We start from the raw sequence: 22,741 nt of genomic DNA on the forward strand, positions 1-22,741 counted from the left end.
ACAGACAGACTCACACATACAGACAGACTCACACATACAGACAGACTCACACATACAGACTCACACATACAGACTCACACATACAGACACTCACACATACAGACACTCACACATACAGACACTCACACATACAGACAAAGACAAAGATCCCCCGTATAGCCTGAACAGACTGTAGGGGCAAGTGCTGTTAGCGAGCACCTATGAAGGCCGGAACGGTACACGAGGGGGTGGGTGGCCAGCACCACGCCCGACCGCCTTTGTCTCCCTAGTGGCGATGTTTACACACCGCACCAGGTACTCATTTAAGGCTGAGTCGACCTAGGGGAGGCCCAGGACCGGTTCAGATAATCGTCACTGGTGTTAGCCGTGAGCGGGAATCGAACCCGGGTCGCCAGGTTCATAGCGCAGCGCGCTAACCGCTACACTACCGCTCCCCACATACAGACACACACATACAGACACACATACAGACACACACATACAGACACATACAGACACACACATACAGACACATACAGACACACATACAGACACACACATACAGACTCGCGCTAACTCGCACACATTCACCACGTGACCGAGTAAACGACCTCACTCCCACAGCGGCTCCTGTTCGTCGGCCCGCGCGGCAGGGAGGGCATTTTGGGTGTTGTGTGGTGAGCACGTGGTGAGCACGTGGTGAGCTGTGGTGAGCACGTGGTGAGACTCCAGAGAGCCCTGGTAAATGTAGGGTGACAAGGGAGGGGGAGAGGGTCTGGGGGAGGTGGTGTGGTGGTGGTGGTGGATTGTGATGGTGGTGGTGGTGAAGGGGGTGGTGATGTGGTGGTGGGGATAGAGTATTAGGGGTTGTGGTGGTGAAGGAGGTGGTGGTGTTGTTGGGAGAGGGTGTGTGTGTGTATTTGAGGGTGGTGGTGTTGAGGGTGTAAATGTGTGTGTGTATTTGAGGGTGGTAGTGTTGAGGGTGTGAATGTGTGTGTATTTGAGGGTGGTGCTGGTAGTGGTGGTGTTGTTTGGAGAGGGTGTGAATGTGTGTGTGTATTTCAGGGAGGTGGTGTTGAGGGTGTGGATGTGTGTGTGTGTATTTGAGGGTGCTGGTGGTGGTGTTATTGGGAGGGTGTGTGTGTGTGTATTTGAGGGTGCTGCTGGTGGTGGTGTTATTGGGAGGGGGTGTGTGTATATGAGGGTGGTGGTGTTATTGGGAGGGTGTGTGTGTGTATTTGAGGGAGCTGCTGCTGTTATTGGGATGTGGTGTGCACGCCGATTAGTTCTCGTGGCTGTCGGCGCCACCGACGGGAGTTCGATTCTCGACCACGCCAGTGGCGCGTCGCGGTATTAGAACCTGTCCTGGGCCTAGGTCGACTCAGCCTTAAACACACACGTGTCTGCTTCGGGGTGTTAACAACAGCAGCACCGGCGGGAACAAAGGCGCCCACGCGCGGTGCGAGCCACGTCCACCCCTCTCGCGCGGTAAGGGCACTAAAGCTGTAAAACGGGGAACCTTTGTCTTTGTGCGCTTGTGTGTGCGCGCGCGTGTGTGTGCTTGTGAACAAGTGCGTGTGTGTGCAGTGTGTGCCAGTGTGTCTATCAGTGTGCTTATATAACGGAGTGCGTGTGTACGTTTGGCGGTGTGTGTATGTAGTTGTGTACACGTGAATGTGTGTGTGTGTGGCAGAACGTGCGTGCCGATCGATTGTAGTGTGTGTCCACTTGCCCCCAAAAGTCTGTGAAGGCTATACGGAGATCTCTGTCTTTGTGTCTGTGTGGGGAGCGGTGGTGTAGCGGTTAGCGCGCTGCGCTACAAACCCGGCCACCCGAGTTCGATTCTCAAGCTCATGGCCAGCACCAGTGGCGATTACCTGAATCGCTACTGGGCCTCCCCTAGGTCGACTCAGCTTAAAATGGGTACCTGGTACGATGTGTAAAACATCGCCACTAGGGAGATGAAGGCGGCCGGGCGTGGTGCTGGCCACCCACCCCCTCGTGTGCCGTGCCGGCCTTCATAGGTGCTCGCTAACAGCACTTGCTCCAAAAGTCGATTCAGGCTATACGGGGGATATTTGTCTTTTGTACGTGTGATAATGTTTATATGTGCGTGAGTTAATGTGTGAGTGTCCGTGGTAGCGTGCGTGCCGTTCCGGCCTTAATAGGTGCTGCTTTCTATCAGCACTTGCCCCAACAGTCTGTTGAAAGCTATACAGGGGATCTTTGTCTTTAGTTTTTTTTGCAGCGCGCATAAAATGCGTTACGTGTGGGTAGTGTGTTAGTCGTGTACGGCAGCTGCTTGTACGTGGTGCAGCGCTGAGCGCACTGCGCTACGAACCGAGTTCAATTCCCACTCATGATCGATGTGGAGATATAACAGTGACGGGTATTTGAACCGGTCGCCTTGGCCTCCGACCCCATCGTGGCGCGTGTCGGCCTGCACATGGGTCAGTTTAACACGTAGGCTTTCGCGACCAATATCATCGATAATGACTTCATATAGGTGTTCGCTAACAGCGCTTGCCTCCCACTAATCTATCGAAGGCTGCACGTTGGCGTGTCGAGTCGCTTGCTAGCGCGACTCGTTAACCTTTCCTTACTCTTTTTCGATTTAAAGCTTTCGTGACTGCAGGGATTCATCTTCTTGGTTCTTTCGGTAAAGTCACGTAGAAGGGAAATAATAAAATAATCAAAATAAAACATCATAAAATACAATTATCACGACGTTTCGGCCACAACGCAAGCAGCCGTCCTCATGTGAAGAACAGGTCTGTCGGAAAGACGCCGTCAAATATCCGTCGAATTGCCAACGATTTAGCGGGCGGCTGCTGGAATTAACAACGGTCACCCCCTCCCCCAGCCTCCCAAGAACAACAATAACAACAACAAATGCACGCGCTTTCAAAAATGTTTTATATTCCAATTCAAATCACCCGCGCCTGCCACGCTACATTAGCCCACGCTGCGTTGTGAACGCGACGTCTTCGCGCGCGCGTGCGCCCGTGTTGGTTTTAATTGATGGATTCTGTGTGCTTTAGATTATTCCTAAGCCGTGAGTCCCCCTCCCCGTAGCCTAACCGCCAAGTCACTCAACAGCACCGAGGCGCGTTATTTACCACGGGGTCTGATTACGCGCGCGCGAGCGCACACGCAAAGACAAAGATCCCTCGTGTAGCCTTTAACAGATTTGGGAGGGGGGGTGGGTGTGGAGCAAGTGCTGTTAGCGAGTAGCTATGAAAGCCGACGGGGTTGGGTGGGCAACACCACGCTCCAGCTCGCTTGTATACGTCTCCGATGTTTACGCATCGCACCTGGAACTCATTTAAAGCCGAGTCCACCTAGGAGAGACCCGTGGCCGCTTTAGATGTCGCTCACCGACGACGTCGGCCGTGGCCGTTAATCAAACGTAAGGTGGCCGGGTTTCTGTGAGCGCGGTGCGTTCACCATTGCGCCACCGCTCCCCGTGGGACGCGCAAGGGACACGAGTCTCGGCCACTGGTCCGCGTCGTTCACGAGACCCCGCGGGCCCCAAGCGTCTCCCACTCATCCCAGGGCCAGCGGTGGACATTCCACATTCGTATGGCGAGGGCAATCACATCCCGCGCGATGGCCGCTTGACGTGCCACAAAGTGGTACCTATTTTATTTATCTCCCCTCCCCCCCCCCGAGAATTATGAGTCTCGCTGCAGGGACTGTGATATCGTTTTAACGTCGCTTGTGAATCAGAGCCCTCTACCGCTTAGCGCACCTTAAGAATGATATATAATGCGTATGCATGATTACATATATGTTTATACGTATACGATTATAAATATTATATATATAACGTGTATATGTGATTGAGTCAGGGTGCATTTGCGCGTGTAATGCACTGCACATTGCTTCCTCATTAGCCATGGCCGATCTACTGCTGGATAGGCCATCTCTCACGGCCACGCTTCGTGTGCCTGCGCGTGTGTGCGTGTGTGTCTCTCTCTGTAGCGCGCGTGTGTGTGTGTCTCTCTCTGTAGCGCGCGTGTGCGTGACTTGCATGCATGTGCATATGTACGTATCGGTACGTGTGTATGTATTGTTACGAACCGTATTCTTTAAGCTTTAAATTAATTTCATTGTGGCTTGTGTAATTGCGTGTAGGCTAAACCCCTTGTTAATCCACTGCTGGAGTAAAGCCTCCCAGCACATTATCTGCCACGGGTATTGTTTGACCATACTTCACCACGCTGGGAGGGGGGAGGGGGTGTAAGTTGGGGGGCGGGGGAATGGTGGTGCCAAGTCTGTTTCAGACGTAACTCGCCACTGATGTTAGCCGTGACTGAGAATCGAACTGAACCACTTTTATTCATCGTGCAATGTGCGCCAACCGCTGTACCACCGCTCCCCCCCAGATCGTGTATTATATTGGATTACGTAATATAAGTTCACGCGTGCAGTATAATAATAATAATGTATTGTGCCAGTTTATACATAATCATCGTGAGTAATGTATGCACGTGTACTGAGCGGTGTGCACACTACACGGTGGGAGGGGGGGGGGAGCGGTGGCGCAGTGGTTAGCGTACTATGCCCCGCACGCGGCGTTGCTTCAACTCGTTGCGCCACCCCGGCGGCGAGGAGTTTTTTCTGAACAGCGTGCCGTGGGCCTCTCCTAGGTCGACTCAGCCTTGAATAAGTAACTGTGTGTAAGAAAAAAACCCCATCAGCAGTGGCCTACACGCGAGGTTCGATCCGCGGCCGTGCGCCGGGTAATAGGTGCTCGCTAACAGCGCTTGCCCCAGCAGTCCGTGAAGGCTATACGGGGCATCTTTGTCTTTGCTAACAGCGGCAGAGGAAAGGGGGAACCACGGGGAAATTTGGCTTGAACCCCGCGCGTGTCTAAGACAATTCACGAATCTGGTCGGGTGATTTCCATGTTTACCGCCAGAATTAGCACCGGTTTATAAAAAAAAACAAAGAGGCGTCATGACAATGAACGTCCTAGTCACGTGCTGCTGCTCTGCCTGGTCCCAGCGACGGAGAGCGCCGGCCCCATCTCATAGCCACCCACAGCCACCACGGCCTCTGTCCAGCCAGCACAGCGAACGGATTTGCGTCGCAAGTTAGTCGACGGTGCGGTGTGCTTAAAAACGTGGGTAGTCCCCGCCTCTCACGAGACGGCCCGATCAGCGTGGAAGAGTAGGCCTAAAGCACGCCGTGGAGGGGCCGTGGGCGAAAGCGGCCGCCGATGTTTGCCATTCAAACGGAGGCGCGCCGCGCGAGCAGCCGGGGCGCGTGTGACCCACGGCACAAACGGCGGCACGAGCATTTCTCGACGCGTGTTTCGCGAACCATCGTTTCTGAACGGTCCGTTCCGTGCAAGTATTGGCTGTGAGTCACGTGTTCAGTTGGGTATTGTCTAACTCCTTGAGGTCAAGGTCATGGGGGTCAGCACGGCTAATGGCGCTGACGCAACCAAAACCCTCGTCATCGCTTCCTTCCTTTTGCTAGATTCCGCAACACTTGCACAGTTGACCTCCAAGGACTCGTCTTACAGTGTCATCTCCACCCCATGGTCGCCGACCTCGGGGTGCCACTCCGATGCCTGTTTCGGTAACCTGCCCTCCTCACCCATCCTGCACATCCACGCGTCCCACCCATCACTACCCCCCCACCCCCACCCCCCACCCCACCCCGCTTCTGATTGCACCCACAGCGCATTGCCTGCCACCGCTTATTCCAGACCTACAAACTTTGCTCGCCCTCTCCCCTTCCTCCTCCTCCTCCATCTCGCACACGTGCCGCACCCATCCCACCACTCGCCCATGATCACACGTCGACGGCCACGTTCCGAGCCGCGTTCAATTCCTGACCCACCCAAGTTGTTTACTCGATTCTCCTCCATCCTGCGCGCGCGTTCCCCCACCCCCCGACCCCCCACCCCTTACCCCGACCATCACCCACACAGCCTCCTGCTCCTACTCCACTGACCGCACGCTGATTACACACGCAACGGTTTGTCGCCTATGCCGTAACCTACCAACTTTGTGACCCTATCCTGGCCGCCGCCGTCGCCGCCGCTGCCCATGAGAGAGATGCCTTATCGTTCTTTGTGCACGCGCACCCACAGTCAGAGGGACGAGAGAGCCCTCCCTTTCTCTAAACGATCCTAAGCGATCCCCGTACATCAAAGCGAGGCGCCCCGAGAACGTGCTCTTTCAAACGACAACGCGCACGACATTATTAATATTATTGTTGCCGTAAGCCCCCCCCCCACCCCACCCCCCCGTGTGAGTTTGATGCGTGTAGCAGTCGGTCGCCCCACTCCGACAATGGCTGCAGGTATTTCTGCGGCGAGCGCATTTGTGGGGCTCTTTGTCCGCTAATGCCCGGGCACAATGAGTTAGGCAGAGCCTCAAGAGCCGACAGAGGTGAGGTTGCGGCAATGTGGACTTTCAAGTTGCGTGCTGTAAACGCACGTGCGTATTCTTATTGAATACAAAACCAATTCCAGATATTGTCAATTCCTGCACCAATGGACGACGGCCTCGCTTCCCAACGCCGTGTCGCCAATGGGGGGAGGATTTTAGTTTCGCCATACTTCACCACACTGGTCAGTGCGAGTTGGGTGACGGTGGGAGAGGGCTGGACCGTTGTCACTGACGCCAGCCCCAGCCGGGAATCGAACTTGGGCGGCCGGGTTCACAGTGGAGTCCCGCTAACCATTGTACCACCGCTCCATCCCCGTGCCTATGTGGACGATTCATTAATAGATGCTGTTGTTTGTGTGTCTGTGTATTTATGTGTTTCGTGTGTGTGTGTGCGTCTGTGTGTAGTGTACTCGCTAACAGCACTTGCCCCCACCCCGCCAATAGTCTGTTAAGGCTATACGGGGGATATTTGTCTTTGTAGTGTGCGTGGGGAGCGGTAGTGTAGTGGTTAGCACTCCTGATGTCAACCTGGCCTACCCCTCCCGTAGGTCCACTCAGCCCAACGCTGTTGCAGTATCAGCGCGCTTATGAACATCAGCGGATGGGTGGGGACTGTGGCGGCAGGGCACGTGCATTTCTGCCCACACCGCACTTTGAAACAGCCTTTAATAGGCGCTCTCAAACCCCTCTTGGTCCTTGCAGTCTGTGTGGTTTAAATGCGTACGACGGGCGCTCTCCTCCGATGTAAACTTTCTCAAGCGACGTTAAATGCGAGCGCAGGCAACCGTGTCTCACGCAATTAAACTCCCTTCATTTAGCCAGGCGAGGGAATCATTCACACCCTCTCCAACTCGCTCGTCACGGAGGAGAGCTGGCAACAACAACAAAATAAAACGTGGAAATGAATGCAATCGTTGAACGTCCGGTGCAAGTGGCTGCGAAACTCGGCACACAGTGGGGGCCACTCTTGCCAATGTCGCCACGGACTCTCTGACACGTCCACGTTGCATCGGGGCGGGGGGGGGGGGCGCTGTGGCTTAATGACGGCGTGGCAAATATTCGCGAAAATCCGGCAACGGCACGCGGGGGTTTTAATGAATTGGCTGTCGAGGCGGGAGTGGGAATCGAACCGTCGACCGCTACGTGCGATGGCAACTCTCACGCGGCGAGCGCACCGCGTTACGAAACCCGCACACCTGAGTTGGAGTCCAGGTAGCACCGACGGCGAGTAATATCTGCTGCAGTCCTGGACCTCTCGTATGACGAAAACTTAACTGGGTAACTGGCTACACGGGACTTTCAGTGTCACAAATAAAACACCGATTAAATTGATCTGGCTCGCAGTGTAAACACGAAAACTTCAAATCTAGATTGAAGCGCCTCTGACGGGGAGGGGTTTCACACATCTGTTAGAGATTTTAACAGACACGGCCAATGTTATTGCGGTTGATATTGAGTTTCTTATCGGTTAGGTCGTGGAGATATAATGGCAGTTGTAGTGGAGGGTTATAGTTCCACATTGACACGATACCCACACGATCGAACAAAAAATAAAATATTTTTTCAGAATTTTATTTTTATGAGCATTGGTGGAAATTCCATATTCCTTTGACGAGGGACGGTATACCCACAGAACAACCGCTGCTCAGATCTCCGGCAAAACAAAACCGCGCTGGCTTGGCGAGTTGTGGCACAGCTGCAGCTACAGCGCCGGGACACTGGACGGTCGCGCGGTTCGAACCCAGCGTCCGTCCCGGTTATTACTTCGGGCGTATTAAGCGTATAAATACTACACGCCGTCTGCTTTACAGTGGATGTTAACGATCCCGTGACGTAATTCACAAGAGCAGGCCACTGTTTTCCAGAGTCATGCTCTAAGTTTGGCAAATAAAACAAAAAATCCCGCACATGACTCTTTTAGGAATATAATCACGTGACAGCCATCGTCCCCCTAGTGCGAATACTCGGCAGGACCCTCGTGACAAAGAGTCTTGAGACTCAGCGAGGCTATCCTGGGTCATCATAATAATCATCACGATCCATGGGCCGATAGGCCGTAGGTGTCCACTGCACGTTTCGTCTTGTGTCAATACGCTCAAAGTCGTGCCACATTTCTGGCCCCAATCTCTTTCTGTCGCCTTCAAACCTTGCTGCCTGATGTCTTCCTCTCTTTTCGGTTCCTTCCATTTTTTTCTGAACAACACACTTTACATTTTCCTGTTGTTATCCCACCTACATATGTGATCACATTGTTCCAGTTTCCTTCTCATCACCGCCTGCATTATCAGGTCGTCCTCTTCTTTGTGCAACCTTTGTCTTCTACGCTCGTCCAGTTTGGATGCAGCATCCCTTCTATAGCCATGCATTACATTTACACTCAGCGTCAGAGACAAATAATCCCTCGCAGCACTTGGGATACAGAGCAGAGAAACATTCGTAGGAAGACAAAGACGGATGGCGAAGTTGATAAACACACGCCTCTTGTACACACACACACACGTGCGCGTACACACACACACACGTGCACGCGCACATATGCAGGAGCATTTACTTGAGTAGCGTACGCAGGTCGGGTTTCGACTTTGCGAGTCTAATGAGCAGAATGTAGTCCGTTAAACGAATGCAATATGTGTATAGTGATATATGTAGTATATTGCGAAGTAATGTGGATACACATGCAACGCTCTGTGTAGGATATCACTGAATATAAAAATCAAGAATGATTTAATCACCCAGGACTCCTTCTGTAAGTCGCGCAGGTCCCTCGTGAAAGAGATAATTTAAGTCTCGAAGGACGCTCGACTCTACTTGCCCGATTGATTGACATTGATTGGCATTTTTAGTTGTGTTTAAGTTGCGACATTTCGCTAATGAGTTCTAGGAACGTGAACCCCCCATTGTTGAGTTTCGTTAATTCGAACATTTCAAATATTATCCTCGAAAACCATTTGGTCGGAAGTTGGATAATATTTATACTGTACCTTGAAAAGTCAGTTTCAGTTTTACAGCTCGTTATTTAAACTTATATTTTAATCACACTAATTTGTATATATATACTCAAGAGAGTAACATGGAGATAGTGTGTGGTTAACGTCGTAGTGTTCGACACGGAACCACCAATCCCTCTTTGTTCTCACACCGCGCTTGTCACTTCGTTAAAGGCTGGCCAACCTGGTGGAGACCGCGGGCAGTTTCACATCTCATTCGCCACTCATGTGAAACCTCCACTGGAGATTGAACTTAGGTCCGAAGGGTTCGTAGCACAGGGCGCAGGCCACTGCAAGACCGCCCCCCCCCCCAATACGCACGCGTGCACATACATCGTAGGCTCTGCCCGACACGGTGCAGACTTTAATTACAATCAGACTTGTAAGTGTTTTTTAGTTTTAAATAATGCTTATCCGTTATGACAGTAGCAGTTAAACGCAGCTGTTCGCGGCGCTTGTGTGAATGCACTGCTGCGGGAAAGGCAATCGCGGGCAATGTCTCACTCTCAAGACATTTAGTTTTTTGACCCCGTGGGATCAGGTGCGGCGGAGTGGCCTTGGACAAACGAGAGACAAGGCGAATTAAAAACTAAAAAAGGGAACAGATTGTAACGACACCGAGCAGAAGAAAATAATAATAATACGCCGACGTTTCGGCCGACTGACCCGATTGAAGAAATATTCATCCATTGTCCTAATTCAATTTAAAAAAACGACATACATTGCACAATGGCATAGGATACATCCTGTAGCAATTTCTATATCGCACACACATTTTTATCTCAGTGACAATGTGCAGAAAACCTTCCTGTCACCCGGAAAATCCTCAGTATGTTCAGAAAATCGAAGTAATTCCCTCTCTGTTGTGTGTGTGTGTTTCTTGTGTGTCCCGCAAGTTTAGGGGACTAGATGAACTCCCGTGCCCCCGGGGCAGGGCTCGCGCCCCGTGCCCCGGGGGCAGGGCTCGCGTGCATTCCGCGTGCGCACTGAACGCGCACGGGAGTACTCCACGGCACTCGCACGTACAGGCAGTGCATATGCGTCCACATGCAAGTACATGCCTTCGTATATGGCGTGCGTGCAGGAGTGCAGAAGCGTATATGTGTGTGTGTTTATATACTCTTAGTTCTTTCGGTAAAGTCATGTAGGTAAAAAAAGTGAAATTAAAATTAATAAAAATAAAATAATAAAATCACGACGTTTCGGAGGCAACACAAGTCTCCGTCATCAGGTGGGACCGTCACAGCCAGATTTTATAGGTGTGGGGAGCGGTGGTGCTGCGGTTAGCGCGCTGCGCTATGAACCCGGCGACCCGAGTTCGATTCTCGCTCACGGCCAACACCGGTGACGATTATTTGAACCGGTCATGGGCCTCTCCTAGGTCGACTCAGCCTCAAATGTGTACCCAGTGCGATGTGTAAACATCGTCACTGGGGAGACAAAGGCGGCCGGGCGTGGTGCTGGCCACCCACTCCCTCGTGTGCCGTGCCGGCCTTCATAGGTGCTCGCTAGCAGCACTTGCCCCCACAGTCCGTTAAGGCTATACGGGGGATCTGTGTCTTTGTATATAGGTGGGAGTGTCTACGCTAAGATACTAATTATATTTGCATATGCTTGATCTATTTATATACATGATAGTTAATACGGAGTTGGTACATGCTTAATATCTACAATATATTTACATTGGTCTATAAATGCTTTTTATGTCTTATTTTACATACGTTTAAAAATATGTGGGAAAACAGTAATATTTACGAAGCATCGTAAACACATAAATATATATGTGCACACACGCAACTGGTATTAACTATCTATATATACGTAGATTGTGCCCTTGCATTGCGTTCTTAATGAATATTATCCGCACCGCGCGTGCGCGTCCTCGTAACCAGCACGGACGCATGAGCACTGTGCAGGAGTAGTCGGTGTCGGGCTTGGATCCGCTTTTTATCGGCTGCAGAGTCACACTCCACGGGAGGCGAATTACTCGGTTCGCTGACGATGGGTTCCGTGTCCTCGTAATTGTTGAGCAGGGGACTTTGGCCGACCCTGCCCCCGAGAGTAAAGAATGCATCAGCCTCCTTTGCCCTATTCTCAGTGGTTCAGATTAGACGAAAATTGTAGAGTTTTATGATGTTCATGATGCGTCGACTGAATTTCAGCCCTCCAGCGCTTCTAAAACACATCTCTGCAATTGCCATCAGTCCAACTCAGACTGGTGCACAGACATCTCCAAATACATCGACAGCTGTGTGATGCTGGCGATGACGACGACGCTCACCAACATTTACCTTCTTTCACTAAATCGGTCACGGTGTGGTGGAGATTTTAACAAAGTTTCAATATATATTTCCTCATCCATCAATCTGTCAACCGTCATCTCCAGCGAGCAATCTGACCCAAGCAGTGATCGTCCACTCTCCGGCTCAGGTCACGCTCTCGCCAACACATGAGAGAGTTTATTTTTGTTGGCAAAGACCGTACGCCTATTTTCGATGGTTTTGACCAATTGCGCTCAATTGAGCGCTATCGCCATCACGGCGGAGGCAATCGACGAGACAGCTTCGCCCCCCTCCGCGTGCACACCGCCTCGCTGACCCACGTGCTGTACTGGCCACGGCTTGCTCGCATCACAGCCCGCGTCGGTTGGCATCAATCTCTGCGTGATCCATCAACCCTCGCCCCCCCCCCCCCATACAGCGCTGGATCTCACAGAAGTGCGCCGCCGATGCCAGCCCCAGCGCGTGTTTGTGTGTGTCCACGTGCAACGCCGTGGCTAGCAGAGCGGGTGTACGATACGTTACCGACGTACACACAGCCCCGTGGCAATCCACTGCTGGACGAAATTCTCGCCGCGCAGTCTTGGTCGCTGGGCGGGGGGGGGGGGGGTTAGGGGGTTACTTGACCATACTTCACCACGCGGGTCCAGTGGTGGTTGGTTTGGTCGGATGCATGCGAGAGGCCTTGCAGGAGCGGTTTAGATATCACGCGCGGCTGATTGCGAGTCACAGTCCTGGCCGGCAATCGAACACGGCCCGTGGGGTGCGCTAACCACTGCGCCACCACTCCACTCCGTGCGTGTGCGTGTGTACATATGTATGTGTGCAGGATAAAACAAATTGAGTCACGGTCGATAACAAAAAGATGAAGGGATTGCATCGGCAGTGCCACTGAAACATAGACAATTAAATAAAGGCCCACATTTATTAATCAACTCAGCCGCTTAATAGAATGTATGGGGGGGGGGGTCAATAAATGAATCTCTCGAAAAGGGCCACAGCCCGAAACGTCAGACACAGTTTCACCAAATGCGTTGTGTGTTGTGTGCGTGTATATAGTCTGTGTGTATATAATCTGTGTGTGATATGTGCTCTGTGTGTATATTCTGCGTACACGTGTATACTGTGTATATTCTTGTGTGTGTGTGCGTTTACTCTGTGTCTATATAATCTGTGTGTGCACTGTGTGTGTGTGTATATACTCTGTGCGTGTCGATACTGTGTATATACCATCTGTGTGTGTGTGTGCACACTCTGTGTGTGTATACTCTGTGTGTGTATATGTGATCTGTGTGTATACTCTGCGTACACGTGTATACTGTGTATACTCTGTGTGTGTGTATGTTCTCTGCGCGTGTGTGTGTGTGTACTCTGTGCACCGTTCCTGAGCAGAGGCCCAAAACGCCAAGCGGCCAGCAACAGGCAGCACAGCTTATGAGAGTTGTGGTGCGTTGCTGTTGTGGTCATCGCACTCTGTCCTGACTTGTGTTGCCGCTCGCTAACAGCACTTGTCCCAGCATTCTCTTGAGGTTATAGGGGGGGTCTTTGTATTTTTGTAGTTGTGTGCGTGTGTTAAGGTCGTGTCTGTGTGTGTTCCCGTTGTGTGTGTGTGCATGCGTTAAGGTGCCTGTGTGTGTTCAAGTTGTAAGTGTGTGTGTGTTCAGGATGCGCGTGCGCATGTATTCAGGTTGTATGTGTAAGTGCGTGTTCAGGTTGTGGTATGTCATGGGATCTCCTTTGCCAGTACCAAAATATACTAATAGGGTTTTTCCCCTTTTTTTCTGGCAACAAAACTGACACCTTTTGCAAGGAATGCTTACATTTGACTGCAGGTATTGTGGTTAATGTAAGCATGATTCCTTGCAAAAGGTGTCAGTTTTGTTGCCAGAAAAAAGGGGAAAAACCCTATTAGTTGTGGTATGTGTTAACATTGTATGTGTTCAGGTTTTGTATGTGTGCGTGTGTTCAGTGTGTGTGTTCAGTTTGTGTGTGTTCAGTTTGTGTATGTGTGTATGTATGTGTTCAGGTTTTGTATATGTATGTGTGTATGTGTGTTCAGGTTTTGTGTATGTATGTGTGTTCAGTTTGTGTGTGTATGTCTTCAGTGTGTGTGTGTATGTGTTCAGTTTGTGTGTGTGTGTGTTCAGTGTGTGTGTATGTGTATATGTGTTCAGTTTGTGTGTGTGTGTTCAGTGTGTGTGTGTGCGTGCGTTCCGCTAAGCGCGTGCGCACGCGTTCATCTTGTGCGCGCGCTCGGCACGCGCGCGCGCTGCCTGCGTCCAGGCGAGTAACGCCGCCGCGTGCGCCGCGTTAAGGTCGTTTGTGCGCGTGCGTGTGGCCCCGCGGGCGCGGCAGGGCATGGCGGCGTCAACCAGCTGGGCGGAGTGTTCGTGAACGGGCGGCCGCTGCCAGACGTGGTGCGCCAGCGCATCGTGGAGTTGGCCCACCAGGGCGTGAGGCCCTGCGACATCTCGCGCCAGCTCAGGGTCTCCCACGGCTGCGTCTCCAAGATTCTCGGCAGGTGAGGCCCTGGGACTGCTGCCTCGACCCCCGGCCATCGCAGCCGTCGCTGCTGGCTGACGACCCCTTGAGAAGTGCCGCTGTTCCCCCCCCTCCCCCCCTCTACTACTTAGCTATCGGCAAAGGCGGGCGAGCACCATCTCTACCCGAATTGCAACGCTCGTGACAGGCTAGGTGAATTTCGATTCAAAGCTGTCGTGACTGCAGGGATTCATCTTCTTGGTTCTTTCGGTAAAGTCACGTAGAATGGAAATAATAAAAATGAAACATAATAAAATAATTCTCACGACGTTTCGGCCACAACGCAAGCAGCCGTCCTCAGGTGGAGAACAGGTCTGTCGAGAAGACTCTGTCTGACAGACCTGTTCTCCATCTGAGGACGGCTGCTTGCATTGTGGCCGAAACGTCGTGATAATTATTTTATTATGTTTTATTTTTATTATTTTATTATTTCCATTCTACGTGACTTTACCGAATAAACCAAGAAGGCTAGGTGAAGTCAAGAAGTCAGCTTTATTGATCACATACCCATGCATACACGGGGCGCGTGGCGGTGAGATTCTTCGTTCCCGTGTCGCTCTCTCTTTCTCAGCTTGTGCAAATTGACAACAACAACGTAAACAGCAGCAACGATATTTTTAAATGCGTACAGAAAAAAAGAGTATTCAAAAATAAGTTAAATCGCTGTGCAGATGATAAAAGTGTCACGTGCGCATAGCAGAAATAGGGTCCCCTGCGGGTGAGCCTTATACATGATCTTCTTGTGCAAAATGTTCTTGTTTGGATAATGGTCCGCCAGCACCTTTGAGGAGGTCACGGGTGCTGCCCATGGGTTGACCGAGATGACCGTCAGAGGCACCGCCTGTGCTCCCCACTGCGCGCTGTAGCCGCCCGGCGCTCAGATCGTTGTTGTGAGCGTCGCTCCTCGGCTGTTGCTGGAGCCCCACTGCCCAGCAGCTCACAACACTCTCGCACTGCTCTCTGGGACAAAGACGAAGATGCCCTCGTTTAGCCTTAGAGTGTTGGGACAAGTACTGTTAGCCAGCATCTATGAAAAAAAGAATCTGGTACGGTGGGCATGTCGCATATGTTATTAAATAAATAAAAACACACAAATATTAAAACACACAATTATTTTACTTGCACAGTAAAGTAATAGTATGTTTTCATTTGCTATACAGGCAGATAATGCGACAAATCGCAAACCTTAAACACCCAGTCGTTCATGAAAGTTGAAGGCAGTATAGTACTATAGCAATAGAGCAAGTGCAGAATCACTGAACCGGAATTGATAGCTTGAAAGCATTTAGCGCGGGGCCGTTGAAAGTGCGGGGCCCATAGCTACTACATATGTAGCTACTACTACACGTGTAGTAGTAGCTACATGTGTAGCTACTTTTGCTACGAGGATAATGCGGCACTGACTGCCGCCTTGTCTCACCTGGAACTCATTGTAGGCTGAGTCGACCTAGGGGAGGCCCAGGACCGGTTCAAATAATCGTCACTGGTGTTGACCGCGAGCGGGAATCGAACTCGGGTCGCAGATTTCGTTGTGCAGGGCGCTAAACACAAAGACATACACACATGTTCTTTCTCTCACACACACATGTTTCCCAACACACACGTACACACACACACTCCCCCATACACCCACACACGCACGATCACACTTTCCCATACACACACGCACACACTCTCCCAAACATACATACATACACACGCACACACTCCCATACACACGTACACGCTTTCCCATACGTACATACATACACGCACAACAATCCTCGCTCGTACACCACACACACACTCTCTAATACTAAAAAGACAAAGATCCCCCGTATAGCCTTAACAGACTGTTGGGGCAAGTGCCGTTAGCGAGCACCTATAAAGGCCGGCACGGCACACAAGGGGGTGGGTGGCCAGCACCACGCCCGGCCGCCTTTGTCTCCCTAGTGGCGATGTTTATACATCGCATCGGGTACTCATTTTGAGGCTGAGTCGACCTAGGGAAGGCCCAGGAACGGTTCAGATAATCGTCACTGGGTGTTGGCCGTGAGCGGGAATCGAACCCGGGTCGCCGGGTGCGTAGCGCAGCGCTAATTACTACACTACCGCTCCCCACACCTATATAATCATACACACACACTCACATACACACACACTCACATACACACACACGTACACACACACTCTCACAAACACACACACACTCTCCCGTACACACACACACAAACGTACACACACACTCTCCTATACATACACACACGCACACACTCTCACATACACACACACACTCTCCCGTACACACACACACGTACATACACACACGTACATACACACACGTAAACATACACACGTATATACACACACACACGCACACACGTACGCACACACCATGTACACACACACACACGTACACACGCACACACGTACACGCACACACGTACACACACACGTACACGCACACACACACACACGTACACACACACACGTACACACACACGCACACACGTACACACATACACGTACACACACACGCACACACGTACACACACACACGTACACACACACGCACACACGTACACACATACACGTACACACACACACACACACGTACACACACACACGTACACACACACACACGCGCACACACACGTACACACACACGCACACACATGTACACACACACACGTACATACACACACACGCGTACATACATACACACACACACATGTACACACACACGCACGCGCACGCCGCCGCCGGAGCGTGTCTCGCTGCGTCGTCTCTCTGCGCGGAGATAAGGGCGGCAGCAGCAGCAGCAGCAGCGGGGGCGGGGGGGGGGGCGGCGTTGGCGATGGGAGAGGGATAACCCCGCGCTGATAAAAGCCGGGGGAGCTCGCCCTTTGCATCACAAACGCGCTTTGTCTCCTTCACGAGGAGACGCTGATGGGAGGGGAGAGGGGAGGGGCTCAGGCCCATCACCCTCCAAATCCCCCCCCCCATTCACCCCCTCGGCATCCGGTTTAACCTCATTAAAATCACACTCAACAGCGGCTGTCCCACGGATTGTCTGCCCCTCACCCCATCACCACGACGCCATGGGAATGTGGAATTTCCATAGTCGGAGGCTGTTGTGTGTTCACCCAAGTAGCTTTGCGTGTCAACTCGAAGCATCTCAGCGCGCAAAGAAGCACTCGTCTCAGTATTGGACATCCTGGGCCCCCGCCATGGGAATGTGGAATTTCCATAGTCGGAGGCTGTTGTGTGTTCTCCCAAGTGGCTTTGCGTGTCAACTCGAAGCATCTTAGCGCACAAAGAAGCACGGGGAAGCACTCGTCTTACTGTTGGAAATTCTATTTTACCTTGTTCAAAAAAACGATGATGGGTTTATTGACCCCCAATCAGGATTCGAACTGGCACTATTCCAGCTGCGATGCGAGTGCTCGATACAGTTTGCAGTGAGTGAACAGCAACAAAAAAACTCAACACACGCGTCAACAGCGATGCCTGAAAGAGTTAAATATATAACAGGCGACGTTTCGCGCAATGGGCCTTCTTCACAGCATGGGCTATGTTAGCGCGCAGCATCGATTGTTGTGTGTTTTTTAACACAGTATTTTAAATACGGGGCAGCACATGAGGCATTCTGCCACCACGGCCTTCTGAAAGTGAATCTTTCAGAAGGCGCCACTGGTTCAGCACGGGCCAACTCTGGACTGGTTTTGACAATCATTGTCTCGGGCTTGCTTGAAGCAACGCTGGTGAACTGCCCGATTGTTTATTAGCGAGGCCCCTCTGCGTTAGAGCCGGGGCCCTGCAGGAACATTGGGTGGCTTCGGGGGGTGGGGGTGGGCAGGGGGGGTTTGTGATCATCGCAGTCCCATAAACTCTCTACAGACATCTCGCTCTATCTGTGATCAGTGCTGGGAGTGATGGATTACAAGTATCGAGTTGCCGTAATCACGCAGCAGGTATTCCAGTATCGCCAAACTCAGGTTGTAACTGCTCAGCGTCACCTGCACTTTAGCAAATGCCCCGTTCTGTTCACGGGTACTTTTTATTATTATCACCAACTTTGTACGGATGTCAGAAGGTGACGTTGAATGCAAGGGGACAGCAGCGGCCGCGACACCCGGCTGGTGCCTCTCAGATGAACGCGGGGTGCACGGCGGTGTCATCATTCACGTAATCACAATGAAGTTGCTTTGAACACAAAAAATATATATATGGAATCTCATACTCTTTGGTTTTTTCGGTAAAGTCACGTAGGTAAAAAATAAAATAAATGAAAACAACTAAACTAAATTAAATCACTGATTTAAAAACTAAATTATATCACTGATTAAATTTAGTTGTTTTCATTTATTCTATTTTTTACCTACGTGACTTTACCGACAAAACCAAAGAGTGTGAATCCTTGCAGTCACGAAAGCTTCAAATATGGAATCTCGTGGCGTTACTTCGAGTAACGTCGGGTGAGCGCCAATGAGGGCGACTGCTGTGGATTTTGGAATCGTTCCCCCTCCCTCCCCCTCCCCAATTTCAAAGGGCCGCTGCTGCCCTTCCTCCTGCTCCTCTCACTGCTGCCCTGGGCCATTAACTCCACATCCACTCCACCACGGCCCTGCAACATCCCCGTCTCGCCGCTTGGGACCCCCCTTCTCTCCAGACCTCCCAGTCTCTTGCACCTCTGAGTGCTTCTGCCGTTCATCCGACTACCGCCTGCCCATGTGGGGTTTCCTCTCTGCTTGAGAACGACGCGTCCGAGTTGGGTGCCACTAACCCCCCCCCCGGCCCCCCGAACCTTGACCGACATGAACTAAGGGGCCGTCCATAAATGACGTCACGCATCTAGGAGGGGGGGGTCAGACATTTGTGACGAGGGGGGGGGGGGGTTGAGAAATTTGACGTCACATCAAAATGCGCAACTTTAAATAAATATAGACAACACGTTCTACTTAATTAAATATACTTTTCATTATAAATGTTTTCTCCTACAACATCAGAGTACAGCGGCACATTAAGTACGCACTACAATGACAATAGATTAAAGCGATTTGAAGCATGTTTTATATTTTTGGGGGGGGGGGGGGCAGAGCTTTATGACGTCATATTTGAAGGAGGGGGTCTGACTTTTTGTGATGCCGTGTGACGAGGGGGGGGGGGGGGTCAAAAATCGCCCCTTAGCCATCCGAGTTGACTTTCGGCGTGACTGAGATGTGGGTGCCGATCTTGATTGACTTCCTTGCCATAATCACACTGATCGTTCCATGATCACACTGATCGTTCCATGATCACACTGATCGTTCCATGATCACACTGATCGTTCCATGATCACACTGATCGTTCCATGATCACACTGATCGTTCCATAATCACACTGATCGTTCCAACCGCCCCAACTTGACGTCTGAGACAAAGAGCTTTACAGCTCATCGGATTCCTCAATAAAGATTCTGATTCAGATGTACAGGGTGGCCCAAAAGTCAGGACACATCGGGTTTTTATATTTATCTTAACAAATCACGCAGGGTTATTTCATTCATTTTACCACGTTCAAATGTATTTATATTAACGTTAACGCATGCACGCGTGCATGGATTCTCTTTTGATATTCATTGTTTGGTTAGGATTACAGCGGTGTCATCTTTGAACATTAATCCATGATGTTTCGTCTCAAGTCATTCAGGGTTCTCAGTCGAGGTTCTTTTACGTTTTCTTTTTATAAACGACAGATTTGAGGTTACCCCCACAGGTAGCAGAATAAATATATATTAATACAGTAATGATGATGGTTAAACACGAACTTAAAGAATAAACCATTTAAAATGTTAATGTTACAGCGTTAAAATTAATTAAATAACCCTATGTGTCCTGACATTTGGGCCACCCTGTATATATATAAACACAAAGACCAATAATCAATGACGATCATTTGAGCCGGTCCCGGGCCTCCCCTAGGTCAACTCAGCCTTACATATGTACCTAGAGCGGTGTAGAAAAAACATCGGCACTGGGGGAGACAAAGGCGGCCGGGCGTGGTGCTGCCACTCGCTATCAGCACTTGCCCTGACAGTCTATACGGGGGGATCTCTGTGTTTGTACAAGTATGTGTATTTTACTCGTTACATCTCGGCATGTGAAGGCCTGTCGGGGTTGCCCTCGTGGTTCCACACACGTGTGTATGTATTTTGGAGCGGCAGGCGGAGAAGTTGCGTGCGTGCGTAAATGCCCCGAGAAACCCCGTCGCTCAATGAGCCCCGTGGAACAGGCACGCGGCGTGCCAGCAACGCATCGACATCAACAAACGTCCACGCGTTCGCGCAAATGTCAAAGAAAATTTCGCGCTGGCATCATCGAATGCCCACCCCCCCCTCCCCCCACTCGACGACGTTAAACAATAACAACAACAACAACGCTAAACGGGAACGTGTCGTAGTTTTGAAATGAAATCAAACGTGATCATCAACGAGGGTATTGTCCAATACCTCAAGGAGAGCTGAGGAATCAATGGGGCTAAATTGAGGTCGCTACCACTGCTACTTTCGTCGCAACGATTACGGCTGTCACAGAGGCATCGCCGGTTGCTCTGTCGATATACTTGGCTCCTGCCATAGGACTGGGGAATTTCCAGCGCTGCCTCAGGGCCACCCCGCGCTTGTTTGAAGAGGGAGACCCCCATCGAAGCGTGTGCCGCTAATGCCGTCATCGCTGGCGAGACAAAGACAAAGATCCCCCGTGTAGCCTTTAACGGACCGTTGGGTGCTGTTAGCGAGCAGCACCACGCCCGGCCGCCTTTGTCTCCCTGGTGGCGATGTCTAGTACACATTACAACCGGGTACTCGTTTGAGGCTGAGTCGACCTAGGAGCGAGGCGGTGGGGGGGGGCAGCACCGGTTCGTGCGGAGGGTCGCAGTCGCGCTCACCGCTTTCGCCACGTCTGCGCACAACAACAAACTTACCGAAGTCAACAACAAAGGGGGGGGGGGGGGGGGGGCACGCACAATTACGACGCACGGCGACTACAACAGCTTCCGAGGGCACGAGTTTGCCGGGATTGCGTGCCGTTTGTTTTTGCTGCTTTCTGTCTGCTGCACTGGGCGAGCGACGGGCCCCAGCTGTTGCCGAGAGCGCGCGGAGACCCCCATGATGATGATGATGGTGGTGGCTATGCCGAACGCCGGCAGAAGCGCTAACCGGCACCGCGCGTGCCCGCCACACGCTGCCCGATGTTCACGCCGCACGGCGAGAACATCGCGGAAATAACACGAACAAAAACGTGATTTTGTTTACTGTGAAATAAAATATGTATTTCCTAGACTTCAACATTCTTCGATGACGCTGCGGTCACAAAACGATGCATACTGGGCGACGTTTCGGGCAGCAGCCCAATGTGAAAATAGAAACATTTGTTTTTAAATAATCACAGAGATATCATTTGGCGGAGCAGATATAGCAGCAGGGAGGCGTGCTTATCGCTTCAGTGAATGAGTTACTTACATTCCCGCTAAGGGTGCCTGCGATGATGTTGTTGTGCACGAGCTGTGTGCGCTGTGCACATCGACAGACCCGTGATCGGTTTCAGCCGGAACAGTCCGGAGCGGCGTTCCGGCAGCCACCGACCACGTCCCGTCACTCTTGCCTCATCGTTGCCGCTCTTCCAATAAACCTGTAGTGCCTAGAGGTCCACACTTCAGCCAATGACACCGTGGCCTTCAAAGGGTGAATATATAACAAGGCGACGTTTCAGGCGATGGCCCAATGTGATCCATAGCTTGGACTCCTCGAACAGTAGATACTAAGCGATACAGGAATGTGGAATTTACAACGCTTGGATTTATTCAATGTAACGGCAAGGCGAAGTGTCTCCCGGCGTGGGGTGGAGTTCATGTGCATTCCACATTCTCATGGCGAGCACCAGGCTGGGTTCAGAGTATGACGCTGTGTGAAGTAGCTCCGTGTGTGTCCGTTAACCATGGAGACGTGAGGTTGTGTAGGGGCTTTACACACCTACATTGCATTGTAAGCGACTGTAACTTGTGTATATGTAATAGTAGGCTGTGCTCACGCACTGCACTTTCCCCAACAGTCTATGTAGGCTATATGGGGGATCTTTGTTTTCTTCTTTGGAGTAATAATGTGGCGAGCGGTGGTGTAATGGTATGCGTACCGCGCTACCATGTGGGTTAGATTTCCACTCACGGCCAATACCAGCGGCAAGTGAAATCAGAACTTCTCCTTTGATCTCCGCTAGGTCTACCTAGACTCAATTGAGTACCTAATACCCGTGCGTAGAACATCGGCAACGGTGCTGGCCACTCTACTTATCCCAACAGCAAGGTTCATGTCGGTTTTGTGAGAACTCAAGAGAGAGACCAGGATAGGAGTGTCATTGGCAAGAGTGACCTGGGTCACCTAAATGACAAAAGTAAAAAAACACCAACAACATCAGAACGAAAACCAAAACGAACCCATAGACTCACACAGAGACCCATAGACTCACACAGAGACCCATAGACTTACACAGAGACCCATAGACTTACACAGAGACCCATAGACTCATACAGA

General features: G+C 51.2%; 1 protein-coding gene across 5 annotated transcripts in view; it reads left to right on the plus strand.

Moving 5' to 3' along the window:
- LOC133350664 (paired box protein Pax-2a-like) overlaps positions 1 to 22,741 on the plus strand; it is a 339,735-nt gene that overhangs the window by 238,477 nt on the left and 78,517 nt on the right. For 4 of the 5 annotated variants that reach the window (XM_061565266.1, XM_061565270.1, XM_061565268.1 and 1 more), the window contains exon 2: positions 14,008 to 14,173. In XM_061565266.1, coding sequence (XP_061421250.1) covers positions 14,008 to 14,173 — 166 coding nt within the window. Of the gene's footprint in view, positions 1 to 678; positions 721 to 14,007; positions 14,174 to 22,741 lie in introns of those variants that run through there. The other variant, XM_061565269.1, reaches the window with a different exon arrangement.

The sequence above is a fragment of the Lethenteron reissneri genome, chromosome 34, assembly GCF_015708825.2.
Source record: "Lethenteron reissneri isolate LAM-NWPU_2019-01 chromosome 34, ASM1570882v1, whole genome shotgun sequence".
NCBI classification, from domain to species: Eukaryota; Metazoa; Chordata; class Hyperoartia; order Petromyzontiformes; family Petromyzontidae; genus Lethenteron; species Lethenteron reissneri.